We start from the raw sequence: 24,029 nt of genomic DNA, 5'->3' as shown, positions 1-24,029 counted from the left end.
CCCAAACTCGATTCCTTTGAATCCAATCTATGGCACGGGCCCCACCACCTCAACCCCCCCTCTCTGAATTTTTTTTTTTTTACTCTGCTGCTCTCACGAGTCCTTGAAAATGGCGTCCCATGAAGAAGAACCAGAACCAAACGGCAAAAACCTCATCAAAACAAAATATATCCTTGTGTTTTCTCTCTCTCTCTCTCTCTCTCTCTCTCTCTCTCTCCCCCCTCTGCTCTTCTTCCCAATAACCCTGATTCAGCTTCATCTCGGTAGGCCCTGAAGACCATTGACCGACCCTGCTTCATCTTTGTTGGTGGGTTGAATCAGATGGATTCAGATAAGTGGTACTGCATTTTGGCCAGTTTTCAAATTCATCCGTTCATCTTCGTTCCTTCTTCATTCTATCCTTCCTTTTTTTTCTTTTTTCTTCTTTTGAAGTGATTAATGGCAGCTTTCGTTTTCTGGGTCGATGTCATGTTTGTATTTTAGCTACCGAATGACGTTTTCTTGATTCTTTTGGTTCTCAGTTGGTCAACATCGTGACCGAAGCGATTTGGTTTATTATGACGAGTAGACAGTAAAGGGCGATGAGAGCAGCTGCTCAGTGAGGAGGTAGAGCTTCTCAGAGAGCGAGCGAGAGTTAAGAAATCGGCAGAAGATGGTGGGGACAGCTACAGCAGCCTTGAGAGCACGGCAGGCTTTCTCGGTGGTGAATGGAGGGCAAGATCTCTGCCCGAACAGCGCTCCTCAGAGCAATGCCGGGTCCGAGTGCGGGGGGATCGAGTTCACCCGGGAGGATGTCGAGGCCTTGCTGAATGAGAAGGTCAAGACCAAGAATAAGTTCAACTACAAGGTCAGATTTTTATGTGTATATATCTGCTTCTTTGTCCGGGTGTTGGTTCGGAAAATTTTTAAGGTTGTTGGCGAATTTTTGGATTGATTGGATATAGGGATATCATTGGATGATTGATTCAAACTGGTGTATCTGGGACCATTTTGGGATGTATTATAATTCCCCCCATTGCCGAAAAGCCAATAATATATCTGCTCCTGGGATTGCTGGAGTAACAATTATAGCAAAAATATAGAGACGGTTTTCTTTGTTCTTGTGATGTTGATTTCTGGTCCTGTTAGCTGGAAGGTGCTTTTCAGATAGGCGGTCCTGGAACCCGAGATTTTTTATATTGGACCAGCAAGATCGAATTCGGGTGATAACAGCAATAGCTCCAGATGCTGGTGTTTTATAGCTTCTCTCTTTGGGATTAATGGTCATAAAGTTGCTGAATTGTAGCCATGTCCCCGATGGTTTTGTTGGGTTATTCCAATTTCTGACACATTTTCTTGGTGATGCTGATTTAACTGTGTGGGTGTTTCAGGAGAGGTGCGAGAACATGATGGAGTACATAAAGAGGCTGAGACTTTGCCTCAGATGGTTCCAAGAGGTGGAGGCAGGCTACGTTAGCGAGCACGAGAGGTTAACTATTTCTCTTGAAATCGCGGAACGAAGGCTTGCTGAAATCGGTATGCTTTCGCCAGCGGAGATTGTGCAATAGATTGACTGAGACACTTGCTCAAAAATTCAACGGACCTGATCATCATCTTGTGATGTATTTGAATGTAGAGGTTTCATCATTAAACAAGGAAGAAGAACTGAGTTCCATAATCGTTGAGCTCCGAAAGAATCTCTCATCCGTACAAGAGAAACTCGCGAAAGAACAAGCAGATAAGATGGTTCGATAAGAAACTCAGACGCAGTCATTACTAGTAAATTGCCACCTTTTTAAATCTGATTTTTCAATTTCTTTTCCTTCAATATGATCATTAGGCTGCAGTCGACTCTCTTGTAAAAGAGAGGGAAGGCAGACTTAGCAGCGAAAAATCCCAGGCCTCACTTTCTGAAGAGCTAGCAAGAGCGCAACTGGAGCTATCAAGTGCTAATCAGAGGGTAATTCATTATCCTAGTGTAAATTCTTACATTGGACTTTCTTGAGTGTTTGAAATAATTCATCTTTATGATTTTGCAGATAGCGTCGGTTAATGACATGTACAAGAGGCTGCAAGAGTACAACACAAGCCTGCAGCAATACAACTGCAAGCTTCAGTCGGACCTTAACACTGCTAGTGAGAACCTTAAGCGAGTTGAGAAAGAAAAAGCAACTGTTGTCGAGAACCTCAGCCATTTGAGAGGTCAACACAGCTCATTGCAAGAGCAGTTTACTTCAGTCAAAGTGAGATAATTGTACATTCTGCAAATTACCGGCCATTTGCTTCGACTTATATTTCAATTTTTAGAGTTTTCTTTTTATAAGCTTTATTTGGGAACCAAATTGTTTCTATTAAATAATATAATAGGGAATTTTCTTCCACTTAATATTAAAAGATGGAAAACAATTGGTAAGCAAACTCAATTTTAGCTCATTTCCCAATTTCAGAGATAAAGCAAAAAAGGAGAAATTTTTTACGTGACTCTATTTAGCACTTTCTTGATGCTAACATGATCGTCAATGCTATTGTCAGGCTTCTCATGAGGAGGCCTCAAAGCAAAAGGAGGTTTTGGCAAATGAAGTACAGTGCTTGAGGGGAGACCTTCAACAGGTTCGGGACGAGCGTGATAAAAATCGGGAGCAAGTCGAAGCTTTAACAGTGGAAGTTGTGAAGTACAAGGAGTACACTGGGAGGTCTATTGCTGAATTGGATAACTTGACTTTAAAATCAAATGATCTTGAGGTTATCCTCTTCCTTTCTATCGTCGACTACACAGTCCATGTTTGTTAACTTTCATGATGGGCTCTTATCTCTGTATTATCATTCTTACAATTTTGATGGTTCTCATTCTTAACAGGCAAGATGTTTGAACCAAAGCGAGCAGATAAGGACATTGCAAGATAAGTTGTTGATAGCAGAGACAAAATTACAGGTGAGAAAATGATGCCCTATAGATAACAATCTTCTTGTTGTAGTCTTGGTCATTTTTCATATTATTGTTCTCTCTTCCAGGAATACGGTATATCTTCTGTGGAAACGCAAGCCGAATGTCAAGAGCAAAGAAAACTTATCGGTGATTTACAAAGTCGCCTTGCTGACGCAGAATTCAAGGTCATCGAGGGCGAGAAATTGCGTAAAAAATTGCATAACACAATTCTGGTATTGCACCTTGTCAGCATTCTTTAATTGAAATGTTTTTCGTTCCGGCCATTGTTCGTAATATATTTATGTAATGATCTCTACAGGAATTAAAAGGAAATATCCGAGTGTTCTGCAGAGTCCGACCTCTTCTTCCCGAAGAGAGTAGTGCAGAAGGGAAATCTACATCCTACCCTACATCAATGGAGGCTCTTGGAAGGGGGATTGATTTGGTCCAAAATGGTATCTATGCCTTTAATTTAGCACTCTTAGATCCAAATTTTATTTCTATGGATCAACATGATGGGTTGTTTAATCTGGAACTCAGACATCTTTATGAATTAAACAGGGCAGAAACATTCTTTCATGTTTGATAAAGTATTTATGCCGGAGGCATCACAAGAGGAGGTTTTTGTCGAGATATCACAGCTTGTTCAAAGCGCTCTCGATGGTTATAAGGTGAATTTCATATTATTTTCATTAGAATGCTACATGTTTTTAATGGAGCCCAAAAGTATATGTTGTTGATTCTCAATTCTTAATGCGCATTGAGCCTAAGCTTTCTAATTTCCACTCCCAGGTATGCATTTTTGCTTATGGTCAAACAGGTTCAGGCAAAACCTATACAATGATGGGTAAGCCAGGAATTCCAGAAGAGAAAGGGTTGATACCTCGTTGTTTAGAACAAATATTTCAAACGAAACAATCTCTTCTGTCACAGGGCTGGAAATACGACATGCAGGTAAAATGTTTGCCCTTCGCACTCCTCTGGTGTCACAAATATGTGTTGCATTTACTTGGACTCTGAAAGCTATTGTGAACTCATTTTAAGGTATCAATGTTGGAAATTTACAACGAAACAATCCGCGACCTATTGCCTTCCAACCGATCAAACAATGACGTTGCGCGGATAGAGAATGGTAGCGCTTCAAAGCAATACACAATCAAACACGATGCAAATGGGAATACTCACGTCTCCGATCTTACAGTTGTGGATGTCTGCAGCATGAGAGAGGTCTCGTATCTTCTCAACCATGCTGCTCATAGCAGGTGATTGTTTTAGAACCTTTACTTCCCATGATAGGTCTAGTAAGCTATGTAATCTAATGACAAAAGAAGGTTCACCTGCCTCACCATAAAATGTGATCACTTTAAGTTTGGTAAATGAGGTTCTTTTTTTTCCTTCTATTTTTAATGAAAATGAGGTACCCGAATTGGGATAGTCTCACTTCTAATTTTAACCAATTACAATTTGTCAGCTCTTTTTATGCTTGTCCAGTTTCAATGAACTGAACATAGACTAGAACTTGACTTATACCTTTTAATTCTTTTCAGATCTGTTGGAAGGACTCAGATGAATGAGCAATCATCTAGAAGTCATTTCGTTTTCACAATGCGAATTTCTGGAGTTAATGAGGTATAAACAACACTTCCGAATTGATCAATTTTCCAAGTTAGTCTCGATTTCTTTGTCTTCCAGCAACTCTTATATGTCTTTGATTTGACAGAGCACCGAGCAACAAGTTCAAGGAGTTTTGAATCTCATCGATCTCGCGGGGTGAGCGCCTCTCTAAGAGTGGGTCCACTGGGGACCGCTTGAAGGAAACACAAGTATATCATATCCTTTCTCTCACTTTCAGTTATTATTCCCCTTAGCTATGCGATTTTTTGAGACTGATCATTTGGTTGCCATCAATAAAATCAGGCTATCAACAAGAGTTTATCATCCCTAAGCGATGTTATATTTGCTTTGGCAAAAAAAGAGGATCATATACCGTTCCGAAACTCGAAGCTAACATATCTCCTTCAGGTTAGTGAATATATTGTCCGTCCGTTTTATGAAAAAACTTATTTGGATAACTTGCTATCAATTTTTTTTGCATGGCAAGTGGAAAGTTGGAAAATTTGTGAGCGAAGTTGGGTTTTCTACTAGACCATTGATAACGTGGTAGAGTAAGGAAGATTTTATCAGGCTTTCATCCTGACCTTCAAATTCACTTTCGAAACAGCCTTGCCTTGGGGGTGACTCGAAGACTTTGATGTTCGCTAACATCTCTCCGGACCCTAGCTCTTCAGGCGAGTCACTCTGCTCCTTACGGTTCGCTGCAAGAGTGAATGCGTGCGAGATTGGGGTTCCACGGCGCCACATGGGCACAAGATCTTTCGAGTCTCGCCTGAGCTACGGGTGATCTTTGATTTCAAGAGGTGATGACTCGAGAACCCACATAAAAGGGGAGTGAGGATTGATTTCTAACATAGGACGTTTGTATCTCTGTATAGCAAAAGATTTGTTGCGGGGTTTGAATCATGAAATTGAAAGATCTACCCATAAGCCTTTTTCGGACTTGATTCCGAAAATATCATGCTGATATATTAAATTTGGCGCCTTTGTGCACATACTGAATGAGACTCGATGGAGTGATAAAAGGATGAAATAACATCTTTTGAGTTATCATTAATTTTCTTTTTTCAATAATGAGTTATCGTTATTTTTTATTTGCTTCATCCTGATCAATGAGATGGTTCGACTCAACTCGACACGACTTTGGTTAGATTAAAATTACCTTTTTCTGTTTGCATTTATTGTTGGATAGATCTACTTGCTGAGAACAGAGAGCAATCAGAACCGGCATGGCCCATGACCCATGTCTTGGACCTTTATGATGCTTTGGTCACATGATCTGTCCTTTTTTAATTATTCTTTCTATAATCTCACTCTCGCTCTTATTTTGATAACAAAGATCGAGTTTTTGGCCTCACGACCATCGTTAAAAAGCTAATTTATAATACAAAAGGAATAAAGAATATTCCACTGTCTTTTAAGACAATAGGTTAAAAAAAAGATACCTATTAGCTTTTATTCCCCCACTAAAGATAACAAAAAAGCCTATGATAATATCGAACCGAAGATAAAACTCAAATAGTCAATAGAGGGTAATGCTATCACGGTTGGTAAAAAAAATAATCATGATTTTTTTTTGTGATCATTAAATCTTTTTTTATGTAAGATCATGACCGTACATATGTCGTAGATTTTTATACTTTAAAATTTACCCCTCATAATTTGACTATCGATATTTATGGTCATGCATCTTCACGTCGATGTTTGGTCACACCCGTGAACGAGCCAAATCCGCTTCGATATAAATCGAATAGAAATTCACTAGTTTAATCAAATAAAAAATACTTTTACTAAAAAAAAGACTAAATAAACACTAAAATTTTTGTCCCTGTTCATACTCTCCTGATTGAACAAGAATCAAATCCCTCAAATTGAAAGAAAAAAATTAATCTCGTAAAATTCCAAAAATTGAAAGGAAAATTCAATATCGTCGATACTTGGCACCATCTCTCGATTGCCCTTGCTTCTGTGGCTGCCTCCAGCCCGCTCCGAGCCGCACTCCTCCCCCTTCCTCCTCGCCTCACAGTGCGGTAAGTGTACCAAGGAAAGCTAGAGTCAAGCAACTCCAACACCTTGAGTACTGATGAAGCTCAATTTGAAGGCCAAATTACATTAAAAAAATTCATCAAATTTCACATTTTTTTTTCCACCCCAGATTTGTTTCGTTTGCACCCGTCCTCCAAGATTGGGCCTAGTCCAAGCTCATGGTGCCAGTTAGGCTAAGATTGAAAAAAAAAAAATTGCGAAAACTGAAGTGAAAGCAAACATCATTTTAGAAATTGACCCAGAAATCAAGCCCCGCTGAAGAAAAGAATGGCTCCAATCATCTGGATTTTCTGGAAAATTCAGGAACAATGTTTACCAAAAGATCACCGATATCTTCACATAGCAAAAACTAATATATATGCTGTACAACAAATTCTCTTTTTGTGTTTACACCAATTCAATAATAATTCACAACCTCGAGGTTGTGGAGTTGCTTGACTCAAGCTTTCCCTGGTAGACTTTACCGAACTGTGACGCCAGGAGGGAAGGGGGAGGAGTTGGGCTCGGAGCGGGCTGGAGGCAGAGCCGTGGAAGGGTGCACGGTCGAGTGGTGGTGCCGAGCATCGCCGAGATTGAATTTTTCTTTTAATTTTATGGATCATGAAAGATCCCGCACACGGTCGAGCGGTTTAGTGTTTGTTTATTATTTCATTTTTTATTTGATTGAACCAGTGCATTTCAGTTAGGTTTAATATCAAAGCGGATCCGACCCACTCACAGGGGAGATCGAACATCAACGAGAAAATGAGTGGCCAAAAATACCAATAATCAAACTATGAATGGTAAATCTTAAGTTATAAAAATTTAATACACGTGTACGGTCAGGATCTGACTTGAGAGAATTGATGGTTAGAAAAATAAAAATAAAAAATCGTCATGTTTATTTTTGCTGGTCAACAACCCGTAGAATCTCTAATACACATGAATTATAAAATTATCAAACTACCATTGTGTTTGATAATGATAAGATTCCAAATATGAATAATTGGTCGTCAAATGCAGACAAAACGTTTAGACGAGAAATTCGATATATCAGAAGCACGTAGGACTAACCAAATTGAAAAAGTAATTAGTTATCGTTTGCAGGTTTTAACCAAGACTGATACGATATCGAGCGAGCAAGACCATATAATTAGCTATCGTTTGCTAGGTCACGTGTTGGATGCGAAGAATAACTTGACTTGCTAGTTCCATCCCACGGGTCACTGTCGTCCTATGCAGGGATAGAACCGGAATTTCAATTGGGGGGCGAACTCTTTTTTTCGATAAGTAATATGGTGGGCAGCAGTGATGCAACATTACGATCTCCCGCTACGCAATGTTCGGGCTCTCGTGTTTAACCGCGAACGTATCAGACGAATTGAACAACCAACGTAAGTATTGGCTCAGTCAGCGTAGCACCACCGGGGGCCTAATATAGTTCACAGAAACCGGAGATGACCCCAGGCCCAAGTCAAAGAGTCCACCCTAACATATGTCCTCGGAGGAATTCGAACTCGAGTCCGAAGGGTCTCCAAACCATATGGGAGTGAGGTTGAAATCACTAGACCATCACCTCTGAAGGTAGGGGACGAACTATTTGATTGACAAATAAAATGACAATACTTTCGATTTAGGGGACAAATATAAGGATTCCCATAAAACATTGAATAATAATATATAAATTTCTTCATAAAAAAAAATCAAAATTTTACGAGATCGATTGCCTCCCTCAAGCCTCCTCATTCCATTCCTGGTTCTATGGAAAAGCTATATTATGGTTAGATTTTTACGTATTTACTCATAATCAACTAATTTAAAATTTTGATCTCGTTAACTGAACGCGTAAAAGTTTTGCATCAAATTCGTCCATATACCTTTAATTTATTCCATATTCTATGATCGAAGGTGTTTTGCCGAGTCACAACTTGTATGGGTGCTTGTATTCGAATACAGATGGTCAATAACGAACATGACATAGCCTAATAACAAGAAAGAAAGTAGAATTTTTCTTTTCTAATGTAAGTCTGTTCATATTAGCAATCAGAAAATATATTATTTGAAAATTGCTAGTTGCATAACGTTACTTTGTATTTATTTATTTATTTATTTTAATATGGATTCTAAAATGCTGGAATCTGATTCATGAGCTTAAAGTGATGACTTCAAAATGTTCATACATACATACATACATATATATGTATTGCTGTTGTGTTCCACATCATTAATGGATTATCATCGGTCGACCATATTCCCTCCTTTTCCTCCACCTTGAGAGGCTTACAACGTATTGCACTTAGACCCTATGCGCACCGTTGTTCTGGTCGGACACGTTGATTTTTAGCTACGCGGCAACTACTATCCATAGTGAATTCCCTATCCCGAGCATTAATTTTCAGCCCACATATATATACGTATATATTTCGTCCCTGTTGATTAAGACTCTTACATAAATATAAACACATCATTTTTTCTAAGGAGTATAATTTGTACTTGTTAGATTAAGATGGGATATTTTTTAAAATTGTCAGAAATATAAAATATGACAAAAAATAATATTTATTGAATATTACATAAAAATTGCAAGTGGGCTCGGAAGGCCCAAACCCACAAACCCATTTCTGCTCGGATGACGAGCCAATCTAAAGCCACCATTTCTCTCCCTCTCTCTCTCTCTTTCTCTGTGTCTCTGTCTGTCTGCTTCCTCGGAAAAACGAAAATCTGCCGGAAAATTCTCTGTTAAGTCTCCGGGCAATCGTTCCCCCGTCGGAATGGTTTCTCCGGAGAGCACCAATTGGCTGTTTGACTGCGGGTTGATTGAAGACATCACCGTCCCCGATGGGAGTTTCCAGGTCTCCGGTTCGGGCTTCTCGTGGCCCATTCAGGCCGTGAACGAGTCTTCCATCTTCAGGTAATTGAAAGATTCTCGCTTTCATGCCCTTCCATCGAACAGACGTTCTGGGCTCCGGTCCTTCTCAGCTTTGGTGTACTTCCACATTGATTCCTTAAGTTTTGTCCCCTGCCTTCAGCTTATTCATTGTTTAGCTATCAAAAGAATGTGAAATAAATGAGGATGTAAACTGTGAAGTACTCCGATTTTATGAGTATTACTGAGGAAGTATAGCTCAGGAAGAAGCGAATAGGTTTCCTGGGAAACAAGAATGTACTTTTAATCTGAATTATCATCTAATTGTGAGTTGGATGCGGTGGAATGGTCCTGCATACCTCGTCGCGAGGTACAGCAGTTTGTGTTGAGCACATCTTGTGCTTTGGACAGTTCATTGGTTGGGCGTCGATGATGTAAGTGGAATGCCTGGGTATTGGTTACAACTTTAGCCTGGAACAAGACGGGGCAAAGCATGATGCTTTCTGGTTTCTTCTCTCCATGGGTCTTCTTGGATGCAGTTGAGCGAACTTCTATACTGATAATTCGACAGGCTTTTGTAGAGAGCTCTGCATAATCCTCCCTAATGGCAGCTGGGTTTGTTAGATATTGGAGGGGAACAGTTATTTAAGTTTCCTCATTTGTATGTCTCCCATTTTCTGAGCTTTTGCTTGGGCTTTATATTGTGTCGGTTTGCTTTTATGGCACTATCCGGACAGATTATTTGAGGAGCTTCTTTGATTAAATACTTTTCAAGATGGGATCAGGGCAATTTATTTCATTTTACTGTCTCTAAGGATAAGACATGGATAGTGGAGAACCATGTTTTACCCACCAATAGGTGAAATAGTTGTCTGCTTGCTTAGTATGGTTTCTCATGATTTTTCTCTTCATGTGATCTATTCTTAGCTCAAAAATTGATGGATCCTTGGGAGAATCTGATGGCCCTAAGGAGACTGGCTCAAAAAAGAGGTATGGTATATCATCCATTTCTCCACAGATTTCATCCGAAGGCCATGAAACATCTCTTCTGAAATCTTCTTTGTTCAGATTACTTGGGTGAATATTTTTATGTTGAATTTTGTCTAACTGAGAATTCATGTGAAGTTTCTATGAGGTTGAGGATCATTAGAAGTTCTTCAACTCAGACATAGCTTTTGGAGTGTCCTCATTCACTTTTGAGCCATGTCAGCGTACCACATATTTCCGAAGCACAGAACAATTATTTTATTGGCACTTTGATTGGCTAAATCTTGAAACGATAATGAGGTCATTCAAGTTGGTATGAATGATATCCGATTCTCCTTTTAACAATGTGGCTTGCAGGAACAGATCTGAGCCATGCGGAACATCTAGTTCCAAGGCTTGTAGGGAGAAGTTGCGGAGAGATAGACTAAATGACAAGTACTCTCTCTCTCTCTCTCTCTCTCTCTCTCTCTCTCTTTTTCCCACCAGCATTTAAAAGATTAGCCATTTAAACTTGTTGCAATGGGAGCATTTGTAGGTTTACGGAGTTGGGATGCATACTGGAGCCTGGAAGGCCTCCTAAGACTGACAAGGCTGCCATCTTGATTGACGCTGTTCGAATGGTGACTCAGTTGCGGGGTGAAGCCCAGAAATTGAAGGAGTCCAACTCTAGCCTCCAGGAGAAAATCAAAGAGTTGAAAGTGAGTCTATGACTAATGTAACGTTATCAATTCACTGTTAACTCTTTGGTACTGAAAAGTTTTCTAGTTTTCCATTTTTCTCTTTTCTGGAAAATTGAGGAAACTAAGGAAAGAATTGGTTTTGCCGCTTTTGGTACTACTTTCAGTGATTCTTCACATTGGTTTTCTCTGTTTCTTTGAGTGGGGAGAAAAGTTACAATTCTCTTCTTGATTCTTCGGGACCAAAAGAAATGATTCTTATTTTCCATTAACATGTCTTTTCTAGGCTGAGAAAAATGAGCTCCACGATGAGAAACGGAGGCTGAAGGCGGAGAAGGAGAAACTGGGGCAGCAGCTGAAGACCATGAGTACGCAGCCGAGCTTCATGCCTGCTCCTCCACCTCCTGTGATCCCTGCTGCCTTTGCCGCTGTGCCTCATGGCCAAGTTCCTGCTCCCAGGAACAAATTGGTCCCATTCATCAGCTACCCAGGAGTCGCCATGTGGCAGTTCATGCCTCCTGCCACTGTGGATACCTCACAGGATCATGTCCTCCGCCCGCCCGTGGCTTGAGTTATTACACATTAAAGGGCTATATCAATCGGCAAATCTCATTCTCATTTGCCTGTTATTATTTTTCTTCTTTTCCTGACAGAAGAAGTCTCTCTGACTGAATTTTTGTTGGTAAATGACTGCATTTGCCATCCATGGCGACTGAACTTCCATCAACCGTGTCAATTTTATTCTCTCCCCCATGTAAATGCTCGTGAATTACATCATTTAAGCAGCTATCTATTGTTCTAAAAAAGAATCTCAGGGTGCATTCTCAGACTGTTTGTTTGTTTGATCCTCGCTGAGAATGTTGCTTTCGATTGATCTTGTTCCAAGATATTATTCCTATTCCGAAGAAAAGCACGCTATTGCCGCTGGGCCATATTTCTTGTAACCTTCTATGCATGAGACAATCCATTTGTGGTAGGAGGGAGCTTAATTATCCATCATGTCCCGAGTTCAAGGACCAATCCGGCATGGCTTCTGCCATTTATCCAGGTCCGTGGGTTTAGTCGGGCGAGGGCAAGCCCTGACACAAAAGGAAAAATAAATAAATAAATACTACGCATGAGACAGCAAGTGAACATTGACGAATGGGAGCATGTGGTCTGATTATATATTCTCCTCCAATCTATGCTCAGAAAAGGAAGGACTGTCCTGTGCCAGAGATTGGTCTAAATTCTTTGTTATGGGCATATTCCAAAAGATATCTTCTCTTGCAAGTTTTTCAGTCACGATTTCTTGACAACGTTCAACTGAAAATTTTGTCAAGTTTAGACGGCCCTCTTGGTCTCTCGTTCACTGGTCTAATCCATGTCATGCTGATAGAAATCACACTCATCAATTGAAAATCAAACTGCAGGTTACGATGCGTTTGGTTTCATAGTTAAAAGTAACTTTGATTTTGATTATGGAAAAGGACAAATATTGTGTAGTGTGTTGAGTTATAGTTAAAGTTAAAATTTTTAACTTGGGAAATATGTATTTTTGTTGTATAGTGTGTTGAGTTAAAGTTAATTTTAACCTTGAAAACAAACAGGCAGACTCAGAACAGGATGAGCCAAGAAATTGAAAATCTATGGCAACTTCCATCCTTTTGTCCTTAGAATTGGGACAAAGAGAAAAGAACTGACACCTCCTTGTTCTTGTTTTTTGATCTCTCTATCCTTACCTCTAACGATCCGCTTTGTTCTTTTGGCCACATTCTGCCCAGAAGTCCATAAGAAGCAATTCTGGCTTCAATGTCTCCTCTCCTCGTCCAACCTTTTGGCTAATGGAAGGGATCATAGGTGCCATCACCACTGAGGCCAGTAAGCAGTTGATCGGCCTCATGGTTTCGAAGGCCAGGACTTTCCTGAACTCGAATGCCAACTTAAATTCACTAGAAGACGAACTCCTGAAGCTCGCTGCACGGAAGTGCAGCATATTAGAGAGCATCGATTGTGGTGTCAGGGAAGGCAAGTCAATAAGCTCACAGACCAACAAGTGGCTCGAGGATGTGGCGGAAACTGAGCATGATGCGCAGCAGATCCTCGAGGAGATCCCTGAGAGGAGGATCTTGGGCCTTTCTAGTGTCAGCGCCCGATACCGGAGCAGTAAAGCATCGGCAGAGGCACTTGGGAAGGTCAAGAGGCTTGTGGACTCATGCAACTTCCAGGTCATGCTGGAAAACAAGAGGTCCCCAATCAGAGCCGTCGAGACACGAGAGGCAGCTTCCCTTGATGGCCAGGAAGCGGCTACAGAGATGCTAAGGCGGCTCGCAGAGTTCGTGAAGGACAACTCAGTTAACAGGGTGGCAGTCTGGGGAACGGGTGGGGTCGGGAAAACGACACTGGTGAAGAACTTCAACAACAAGTTTGAGTTCCTTTTGACAGAGTTGTTCGACATAGTCATCTGGGTCACAGTCTCGAGGGACATGGACCTGGCTCAAGTCCAGGCACAGATCGCCGAGCGGCTCAACCTCGAGTTTTACGCAGGGGAGAGCATGCATAGAAGGGCTAATAGACTGCACCGCAGATTGATGTTGAGGAGGAAATCCCTCCTCATCTTTGACGATGTGTGGCAGAAGATCGACTTGGAGGATGTGGGTGTCCCGCAGGGGGATAATCAAGGCAAGTGCAAGATCATTATGACTACACGAGTTTTCGATGTCTGTCGGGACATGATGACCGATGAAGACATCAAGGTCGATGTCCTGAATGATGACGCATCCTGGAACCTGTTCGCACAGATGGCAGGGCAGGAGGTCGAGAGAGAAGACATCAATTGCTTGGCGCGTGCTATCTGTCGGAAGTGCTGTGGGTTGCCACTAGCTATCAGAACCGTTGCCATGTCGATGAGAACTAAGAAGATGATCGAGCTGTGGAGAGACACTCTCCACCAGCTGAAGTGCCCATCACCTCGCTCATGGATGCTCGAGAAGGAGGTTTTCTTGCCGCTGAAGGTAAGTTACAATTCCTTGCCAAGCAAGATTCACCAGGACTGCTTTTTGTACTGTTCCCTGTACCTAGCCAACTCTTCGATCAACGTGGACGAACTGGTACAGTGCTGGGTGGCCGATGGGCTTATAGATAGGCATCAGAATTTGGACGAGTCCTTCAATAACGGGATTGCCCTGATTGAGAGTTTGAAGGACTCGTGCATGCTGGAGCAGGGAGATCGGCCTGGGACTGTGAAGATGCATGACGTGTGGAGAGACTTGGCCCTTTATATTTGCTGTACAGAACAAGAACGAGGGTTTTATTGTCATTCGAGCGTTGTTTCGTTGTATGAAGACACGCCTGAAACTCCTCACAAGGTGTCGAAGCCTTCCTTGAGAAGAGTTTCACTTGTGAGCACAAACACGACTGACTTGCCAACCCGGTGGACGTCCCAAGAGCTCACTGTCCTGCTCCTGCAGGGCAACCCTATCAAGAGAATACCCGAATCATCCTTCCGGGAACTGAGGCAGCTGAGGTACGTGAACTTAAGCAGCACGCACATAACTTCCTTGCCTCTCTCTCTCCTCTTATTGAAGAAGCTCCATTCACTCCTCCTGAGGGACTGTTGGCTCATCGAAAGGTTACCTCCCCTTGGGGCTCTCCACAGTCTTGAATTCCTCGATCTATCGGGGACTCGCTTGAGAGAGCTCCCAAAGGAAATGGGTAAACTAACCCGGTTGAGAACCTTAAACTTGTCCCGGACATACCATTTAGAGCACATTGAGTTTGGGACTCTGTCATGCTTGTCAAGTCTCGAGGCCCTAGACATGTCCTTTAGTGCCTATAAATGGGATAAGAAGTCGAATCTCGGAGAGCAGAGGGCAGCCTTCGACGAGTTGCTGCCCCTAGAGAAGCTCTCCACCCTTCACTTGAGACTAGATACCTTTGACTGCCTCCCCGAGAGAGCCAATAGTTTGATGGAACGGCTGCGAAAATTCAGGATATGGGTTAGTATGAGAAGCTGCGAATCGGGATATTTACCGATTCAGCAGGACGAGAAGCGTGCCATTCTTCGAGGAGTGGATCTTATGGTTCAAAATAGAGGCCTGGAGGTCCTGCTACAGCATTGCACCGCTTTGGACCTTGTAAGCTGTGGAGGCATCAGCGAACTATCAGAGATCGTTACTAGGACAAGCTTGAATGGGCAGCAGAACCTGAAGTCGATCACCATAACGGGCTGTCCCTGGATCAGAAACATCTTGAGCGGGGAGAAGATCCTCAGGCCTGTCCTAACGAACTTGGAGCACCTCGGCCTATACCACTTGGGGAATCTGGAGAAGATCCTAGACGGAATGGTGCCAAAAGGCTGCTTCGGGAAGTTAAAAACCATCGAAATCTCAAACTGCCAGAAGCTGAAGAAGCTCTCTTCGTATGCTCTTCTGAGGCAGATCAGGAACCTCCAGGAAGTCAAGATCAGCGAGTGTGAGGAGATGAAGTTTATATTCTCCGCGAAAGTGTCTCGGAGGTTCCTGCCCAAGCTGAGGGCCATAGAGATAAGGGACCTGAAAAGCTTAAGGACCATTTGTCACGGGAATTCGACTTTCCCGAGCCTGGGTAGGATCGAGGTGAGCAACTGCCCAAAGCTGCAGAAGCTTCCTTTCTCCTTCTGCAGGGGATGTGCCATTAGAGAGATCAGAGGAGACTTGGAGTGGTGGAACAACCTCGTTTGGCCAGATGAGGATACCAAAGCCAGCCTTCAGGAAAGATTCCAAGTGTTCATAACCACTCCTCGCAGAAGAGAAGATACACAGGTAAAGAACATTCCAATTCCATAACTTCAATTCTATCGCTTATCTAATCATTGTTCGCCGGGCACACCGGGTGGAAACCTGGATCCAGGAATCAGTGGACTGGCCCTGCCGCCCTGGTGCCATGATGCAGTTAACGCTTCTAACTGTTTCTAAAAGAGTCCATATTTTTTAATATTGAAGGGCTGAAGAGTTTGATGCGATTGCTGGAAGTCAGGAACAAGAAGCTACGATGTTGCTGTCTTGAAAATTTTTGTCCAAAACTAGAAAAGTGTGTGCCTGCAGTCTCGGAAGCAGCATTGTCACGTCAGAAACATTTCAACAGGCAAATAGGAATGCAAGAACAGGGCAATAAAGGGGACATCATGTAACGTTTGTGATACATACAAAGACATCATAATATTTACATATTACCATATCAATTATACTGGAAGAATATTCATCAGTTATTTACAGAGTTTTTCAAATGTTTACAGACTTAAAAAGCCAAACACATTCATTATATTACTCCCTATCTTCTTTACATCTTCGTGACCCATAACAGATTTGCGCATCGAATGAGCCTCCGTGGAGAATAAAAGAATATACTGCACACCTGTGATAGACACAAACCAGAGAAAACACATTAGACTCAGATCATAAGTACACTCGAACGGTAGGAGATATACTATCAGGAGTAGTTTAGCGAGGGTCCAATAAATCTTGAATGTGATCTTTACCTCTAATCGAATTCGTCTTTCTCCTCAAAATGATTCTCCATTCCCAAGCTTTCTTCATCGCTATTTACAGTCTTAAGTGGAACCTCTGGCTTCGACTTTTCTCTATTATTTACAGCAGTATTAAGTCGAGCCTCTAAGTTCATTGTGGCACTGTTATTTACAAGTCCGCCATGCTTGATTTCTTCTGGCGGGGGCATCAGATGACCATCAAAAGTAGCCTCTTCGATGCCATTGCGAGGGCTCATCTCCAATGAGAGCCTTGCTTTTTCCAATTTTGGAACTCTAGAAAAGTAACAGAAAAATCATACTCCAAAAGGTGCCAAACTGATCAATTTCAAAGGCCAAACCAACTCTAGGGAGAGAGATTTACCCAGCGTGATCCTTGGACGCTCTAAGATAATCGAAAACTGGGACCAGGTCCTTCGACCTGGCTTCTATAGTGCGTGTTGGGATCCTCTCGATCTGAATTTCACCTCCCAAAGTGTTTTGATCATCCGATTCAATCCCTTCCACGGTCATTGACTGAAAGTAGATCTGTCGACAACAGACAACCATGAACAACTGCTACAACAGCTTAAACTTGTATGCCAACAATATTACATGCATGTTAAAAATTGTTTGGCACTCCTCCACATGCACGCCGAGCTTGACACATAACACAAATAACTGGGCCAGGGGTTATCAAGATTTATGAAAGAGTATTTTCCATATTTGCCCTTATGTCACCATGTTAAGTGACTAATTCTCCAAAGAAGTTATGATTGCAGGGAAGTACATCCCTGCAATGTTAAAAATAAATAAATAATAATGACTCACCCCGGGCTTTGCCCACAATGGAATCTGAGCAGGATGCATCAGTAATTCAGCCTCAGAAATATACAGATGGTGCTCATCACCAGTACTCCTAAATTTTGACGCATGTTCTCCTACTCCATTGAACAAAGAATTCCCTTTAATTAAACCTTCAGGATATATTTTCTTGCTGTCCATGTTTCCATTGTTCTCGCCATAAACATCAAGAGATTCCTCCCGCTCCCTTCGATTCTGCTTCTGACAGACATTCCATTTCTGGATTGCCTCTACCAACATCTTCCCATCAGAATCTGATGCAGACTCATATGGACTATTATCTAATCCCATCATCAGGTCTAGACCACCACTGGGGATTCTCAATGCATACTGTATCATAGAACCTGAAGGAGAGAATACCAAGAGCTGGAACTTTGCCCTTTCAGAGTTCCGATCTCCAAAGTTTTCGGTCCCTTTGCAGTCATGAAAAACAGAAGCTATAGCACCTGAGAAAGAATTCATTCTGCCTGTTGCAGCAGCTGCTGCCCCACTTACCGTACCCCTCCACCCGCTACTCCCATTTCTGATTCGGCTAACAGCAGAGAGAGTGATTGGGGGTCCTGCTGCACAGAGGAAATTTTGGCTCAAGATCTGAGTTTCAGGATTAGCAGCCCAGTTAGCAGTTGTCCAAGAATAACTAAACCCATTATTTTGGGCTGAAACTCCAGAAGAGGGCAAATGAAAATTGACAGGCCCACCCTGTGGGTTTATATAGAAGAGATGGCTTGTCCCCCTTGAGGAGCTGATCATGATCCATCTGCTATCATTGCTAAAACTAATATCTCGGATAACCTGAGAAAGGCATAGGGCAAACAGAACCAATAAAAAGTTAAATTGCAATCTGTCGGTGGAGAATCGTCCTAGTTTTCCAATTTCCGGTTTCTGAAAAGAAAATGCTACACATAACAGTAATGCACTTTGGGGAAAAAAATGCATTTTAATGCAAGAAAACATAAATCGATAGAAAGATTTGTTGCTCTTACAGCATTGGTTAAGCCACGTTGGAGCTGGTAAAGGTGCATATAGGATTTGCCTGCCTCGAAGCAGCCAGGCATTATCTTGAAAACATTTATATTGTGACCCTGAATGGATGCAGTCACTAGGAGGGTCCCGCTAGGATCAAAGCATAATGCAGAGATAGGACTCTTGTGTGCCCTAAACTGGGCAACCACGGATCTACTGACAATATCTCTGACAACCACCTGAAAAAAACAAAACAATTAGTTAAATAGAAAATTGAGAAAAAAAAAAGTAAAAAGAAGAGACAATTTGGGCAAGCGCAAACAGGAAAATTATTTCCACAACTTCACACAGATGTTAAATGGATCAACAAACCAAATCTACCATTTTCAACACTTCATTTAAAGATGCAGATCAGAACACAAACCAGAGTAGTACTGTTCTGAATGAAGCAGAAAAGAAAAGGCAAAATGAGAATTTAGAGGTTGACGAGACTCAAAATCAAGACCTGCACTTTGATACGACATCTCTTGAAATGTCTGCTGATTTAATGGAGCATCATCCAGTATAAACAATGTTTACCAAATCCCCTTTCACAAAGAGAAACCAAAAGGTTGATCTTCCCTATGAAAATACAGAGGAACCAAGCAAAATTTTGCAAGAAAAAACGAATGTAAGTACCATAATTCAGAGTAAATTTAAGCCAATTAAATGTACCATTCCGACATTATCTCCATCTTGCACGTGACAATTGACCACCTTCCACCCAGAATCCCCTGAATGAAGAGTACTGTTGTCAGGTAGAAGCTCGGAGCAATACCGAGACAACTGTTTATAGCCCATGTCTCCAAGGGTCACAATCCCAGCAGCAAGTTGCTTGCTTGATTCTTTTGCATAGTGTGCAACTAAGCTTCCATGCGAAGGGAACCCAGAGAAACTTGCCGAGGAAGTAAAATGCTTTGGAATGACGCGTCCACTGTGGGAATCTGATATTGCAATCCCACTATAAGCCATCCACCGTGGGCCCACTGCAAGAGGCCCGTAGCCCACGCTGCCACCAGCGCTCAAATAACCCGGAACTATGGGGTTCGTAATGATAGTATATGTTCTTTCTAATGTCGCAGCATCAAGACAGTGAATCTGCAATAAATGAACCTTCTTATGTCATATCTGGTGAGGCTGATCAGCCTACCTTGATAATGAAAAGCTCTTCCACTTTTTAAAATTCTAAATAAATTTCATGTGAGAAGAAATGCGAGGAAATCCCCTTTTCTGTGAACAAGATAATAATGATTCTTAGCAATCAAAAGAAGATGATCATGCCTATATCAAATCACTTGCAACAGCTAATTGCGGGAGATTCAATGTTGACCAGTGACAATTTACTAGATATCGTCTATCTAATCCAGGCAAGAATGTCCCATGAAACAGGCTTAACAATGCTTGTGACTTTAACTCGTAGACATGTACCTGAACTGCTTGAGATATTGCGACAACCCGACCGCTGCATCTCACTGAGTAAATAACTGATCTGAACTTCAGCACATGTACATAGGTCTGAGACCTTAGGGAATAGAACCGAATAATGGTTGGCAAAAACGTGATATTCCCTTGGTCATTGTGGACGCCAGGAATGCTCCCATTTGTTTGAGTCGTGAACCCATCCTGGAAGTTATTAGTGCCCCCAGAGCTGTCAGCACAAACCACAAGTAGGGGTCGACTATCTACATACTTGTCTTCTCCATTCTTCAGAGAGCTGGGATTGGGTACCATTTGCATGAATGAAACTGGCCCATCGTGTCTCGAGACTAGGTCTCGGACATTGTCCACTTCTTCCACATCCCAAACTTGGAACCCTGATCGATACCCAAGAAGGAGAACTCTCCTACTGATGCCTCCCTCGATCTTTAGCTTGTCAAACCCAGCCCAGAGTACCTTCATGTGTCAGAAGAAAGAACATTGAATTAGTCGAACAGCATGCATTAAATAAGCAAGACATGAATACCTTGTCAACACAATAAGTCCAAAATGTTAATAACTATCAAACATTGTTCACACCCCTCATAGCTTGTCAAGGTTTACATGTATGTATACAAATAAGAGAAGCACCAACCGTCATTAAATTTATCAGATCCAAAATGTTCAAATATGCTATGTTTCATGAAAATCCAGATACAAGCCCGACTGTGGTGTATCCTCTCCAGCTCACTAAAAAGGTATCCATGTCTATTGGGATGAAAAATATTTTATTTTGTTACTATTATTACGTCAAGCAAGCAATTTATTTATAACAAAAACCAAAGCACGCCTATAAGAATGATCTTTGTCTTCATTCTTCCAATAATTGCCAAAGTAATTTTCCAACACAAAAGGCAAATTCCAACAGTATAATGGAGAAGACCATTACAAGAACAAGTTTTATGTTTGCCCCAACAAGAAAATTAACTGTAAAGACTGTAAACCATATATGGAACAAGACCTATAACTGCATAGCAAAATGGTAGCTGCATCCCTGCAATTACAAGCAAATCTAAGCAGTTCCTTGAACTCAAGAATACTCAAAACTTGTTCATATAAAAAAGAAATTATGGGATCTGCCTTAGTGGAACACAGAGACGGTTAGTAAGTCACTTGCCAAATAGCACAGACTATTCCATGATCTTCCCAACCTTCCAGAGCTGATTCCCGACAACCAGATTAAATTATGAACACAGCTTAAATTCTTCTAATCATGTATGTGATACATAGTAATATGTATCACTCACAGAACTTTCATCAGGTAGACCTATTAGGAGCTTTTAGAACTACTTCAGTTCACACTGTAAGAAGCTCAAATATTGCTAAAAGTATCTAACTTTGGCCTTGCCCCAAACAAATTCCAGACTCGACATCAACTCCAAGGAAAGGAACTTCAGAATAACATTAGAAAACAAGACTTCTAAAATCAATATCAGCAATGCAATAAATTAGGCTTGCAAGAGAAAAGCTTAGCACACCCCGTACCTGATCATGGGCACCATCATCATCCTTATCCACAATAGATGACGCCACAGAAGCTGCAGACCGGGCAACAGTTGAAGCACCTGAAGAAACTATCCTCAGATAGCTCGAAATCGCACGGAACGAGCTCGGTATGAACCCATTAACACGACCCGATCGAGGCGACTTCGACCCATCATTATTCCTCATAATCCCCACCAAAGCCCAAGAGACCAACACCCTGAGCACCCAGAACCCCAAATAGATTGGTTCCCTAAATTCAGCTATGATCATAAGCCCCTCAAGCTCTGATATTATCCAACCCAATATTCAGAAAGAGCCCCAAACGCCTGAATTTCTGGTCCCAATTGTCTCCATAACCAAATTACCGCCAAGAAGCAAACAAATACAATAAAACTCCACTTGAATCAGACCAAAAGGAAATGATAAAAACTGCTCCTAATTTGTGTCGTCTCGTTGTGGGTCTCCTTAAATTAACAATCACCAGTCCTCTGTAGAAGGCAAAATCAATCAAAGCTAACTAATTTGTGGGTTTTTCGAGAAATACTAAAAACACACGAGCTGACAACCCCCCCCTTTTTTTTTTACAAAATCTAATTTTGACCCTTCTGCCAATAAATGGGTAGCGCAGCTAAGGCTCCTATGGTACAATCTAATCAAAAAAATCAAAAAAATTTGTAGAACGAATTAGTTTTTCGGAATCCAAGTATGGCACAGAATCAGAAGGAGAGAATATAGGGGTTGCAATTCAACAGAAAACAAGGAAGCGGAGGGAGGGAGGGAGAGATCCCAGGGAGAGGAGAGAGAAACAAGAGGAGATTTTAGAGAGAGAGAGAGAGGATAATGAATGAAGAAGTGATGATGTCATACAAGAAACAGGCTCTTTGGTTTGCGTCTCCTCTCTTCTATCCCTTTCCTCTTTTCTTACTTTTCTTCTTCACTTCCAAACCAAATTATTTTACAAGATTCATGATATTTCCTTTTAACAAAAATATATATTTTTACAATATTATATTTTTGTGTGCTTTTTATATCTGAAAGCCTAACGACCTGGTATAATTCAGTTCGAGCTGGTGGACCCTCTAAACGTGTAAAATAAAACTATCCCGAATATAAATTTTTCTTATTCGAAAGACTCGAATCTGAAATTTTATTTAAGAGAAACAAGTGTCGAATCGCTTATACCAATCTATATTGGCTAAAAAAATATATATTGTTTTGTGAATATATGCATTACTATTATCTTATATTTGCTTAAGAGAAATCGATAAACATCATTTTTTAAGGAAATTGATAGAAATTATCAGTGACACTGTGTAATTCTTTTAAAAGAAGTAAGTCATTAATTTCTCTTTGATAAATTGGGATGTATTGCGAGATTCTGAAATATATTCATCTACACAAAAATGAACATATTCTATTCGGAAGCAATCATAATCAATAATCTCGAAATTGGTAAGCAAAGAGGGGAGCTTCTTTTTTTTTTTGCTAACCCGGCGTGTCCAAGGTTCCTCCGACTAATACCGGAGTTCTGTGAACCCTCGGCGGCTCACAAAGCGGGTAATTACGCCAAAGACGCTCCGGTGGCCCAAGGGGATTCGAACCCGGGATCGAATGCAAACTTATACGCACTTTAACCACTAGGCCAAACCCCTTGAGGTTAGAGGGGAGCCATTTTGGTGTTTGTGAAGAGAAGGTAATCTTGAAAGCTTTTTTTTCCTGAAAAAAGAAATTATTTTTCTTTTAATGAGGAAAAAAAAGCTATTTTATTTCGTGTATTGATCACAATATTGCATTATCATATTCTTCTTTTGAATTTTGATAACATGATGTGATATAGATGGCCAAAAAAAAGATGACATGATATTAGTGTTTAAGAGTCAAACTACTATTATTGTGCTTTAGTGTGTTTGGTTTTTGAGTTGAGTTGAGTTGAGTTTTGATTTTAATTGGTTTGTAATGATTGTTATGTTAAATTATTAGAAAAAGTGTGAAAAAGTAAAAAAAAAATTATTGTATTGTTGAATTGTGGAAAAAATAATGAATAGTTGAGAGAATTTATTATTAAAAATTAAATTGAATAGTTAAAAAATTAAAGAAAAATAAAAATATAATAATTATGTTGTTGACTTTTGTTATATAGTGAGTAGAGTTAAAATTAGAGTTAAAATTTTAAAATTATATTGTGAAATCAAACAGGCCATTTCTTTCGATCCAAACTTCAAACATTGTATCGTATATCTAATAATTACAATTTAAATGCAATGATGTGATTTTCCTTTTAAAATATATTTCTTCTACTTTTTTATTGCTAAATTAATATAAACAGAAAAATAAATGTAATTTTCTGCACTATATATATATATATCGACCTGTCGTCGTTGAACCAAAAAGAGAACTTCCCCACGTCTGGTCCGTGCCCTTGGATGTGGCGTCAAACTGTTTTCACCCACTCCTGACAGCTAGCTTCTTTATTCTTCTTCTTCTTCTTCTTCTTTTCCAAAACGATGGTATCGAATTTTGTATTTGCGTACTAAAATAAAAGAAATTAAAAATCAGAAGCTCATCAATTTTATTATGATGATAAAACCACACTTGGGTAATATTACAATGGTTAAATATGATATCGCAAAATTATGGTCCTTTATT

The 24,029-nt window shown here is 40.7% G+C and overlaps 4 protein-coding genes across 5 annotated transcripts; 3 read left to right on the top strand and 1 right to left on the bottom strand.

Moving 5' to 3' along the window:
* Positions 1 to 118: 118 nt before the first annotated feature.
* On the top strand, positions 119 to 5,576 carry LOC116199592 (kinesin-like protein KIN-14N). The gene is given in 18 exon segments (XM_031530013.1): positions 119 to 338; positions 522 to 847; positions 1,371 to 1,515; positions 1,616 to 1,725; positions 1,820 to 1,939; positions 2,019 to 2,222; positions 2,512 to 2,721; positions 2,837 to 2,911; positions 2,992 to 3,138; positions 3,225 to 3,360; positions 3,467 to 3,576; positions 3,698 to 3,859; positions 3,950 to 4,167; positions 4,453 to 4,534; positions 4,626 to 4,675; positions 4,677 to 4,728; positions 4,823 to 4,927; positions 5,127 to 5,576. Coding segments are annotated over 17 exon segments (2,301 nt in total). The 5' UTR covers positions 119 to 338; positions 522 to 652; the 3' UTR covers positions 5,307 to 5,576.
* Positions 5,577 to 9,146: 3,570 nt separating this feature from the next.
* LOC116199581 (transcription factor ILR3-like) lies at positions 9,147 to 11,901 on the top strand. 2 transcript variants are annotated; one of them, XM_031529991.1, is made up of 5 exons: positions 9,147 to 9,455; positions 10,338 to 10,400; positions 10,755 to 10,832; positions 10,933 to 11,095; positions 11,361 to 11,901. In XM_031529991.1, the coding sequence occupies exons 1-5, from the start codon at positions 9,316 to 9,318 to the stop codon at positions 11,643 to 11,645; spliced, it is 729 nt and encodes a 242-aa protein (XP_031385851.1). In that variant the 5' UTR covers positions 9,147 to 9,315; the 3' UTR covers positions 11,646 to 11,901. The 2 variants fall into 2 exon arrangements, with proteins under 2 accessions (XP_031385851.1, XP_031385860.1); XM_031530000.1 differs by having other exon boundaries at positions 9,181 to 9,455; positions 10,761 to 10,832.
* Positions 11,902 to 12,897: 996 nt separating this feature from the next.
* LOC116192085 (disease resistance protein At4g27190-like) lies at positions 12,898 to 16,301 on the top strand. Its single transcript, XM_031520515.1, has 2 exons — positions 12,898 to 15,855; positions 16,036 to 16,301. Exons 1-2 carry the CDS (start codon positions 12,898 to 12,900, stop codon positions 16,039 to 16,041), a joined length of 2,964 nt encoding a protein of 987 aa, XP_031376375.1. The 3' UTR covers positions 16,042 to 16,301.
* Positions 16,216 to 22,247, bottom strand: LOC116199574 (autophagy-related protein 18f). Its single transcript, XM_031529977.1, has 8 exons — positions 21,384 to 22,247; positions 19,851 to 20,315; positions 19,098 to 19,520; positions 18,404 to 18,622; positions 17,388 to 18,212; positions 16,942 to 17,105; positions 16,572 to 16,853; positions 16,216 to 16,447 (listed from the first exon to the last, which is right to left on the bottom strand). Exons 1-7 carry the CDS (start codon positions 21,651 to 21,653, stop codon positions 16,574 to 16,576), a joined length of 2,646 nt encoding a protein of 881 aa, XP_031385837.1. The 5' UTR covers positions 21,654 to 22,247; the 3' UTR covers positions 16,216 to 16,447; positions 16,572 to 16,573.
* Between the last annotated feature and the right edge of the window lie 1,782 nt (positions 22,248 to 24,029).

Source organism: Punica granatum, chromosome 1 (genome assembly GCF_007655135.1).
Source record: "Punica granatum isolate Tunisia-2019 chromosome 1, ASM765513v2, whole genome shotgun sequence".
Lineage (NCBI taxonomy): Eukaryota > Viridiplantae > Streptophyta > Magnoliopsida > Myrtales > Lythraceae > Punica > Punica granatum.
The sequence above is the reverse complement of the archived record's forward strand: the minus strand, read 5'-3'. Positions and strand labels throughout refer to the sequence as shown.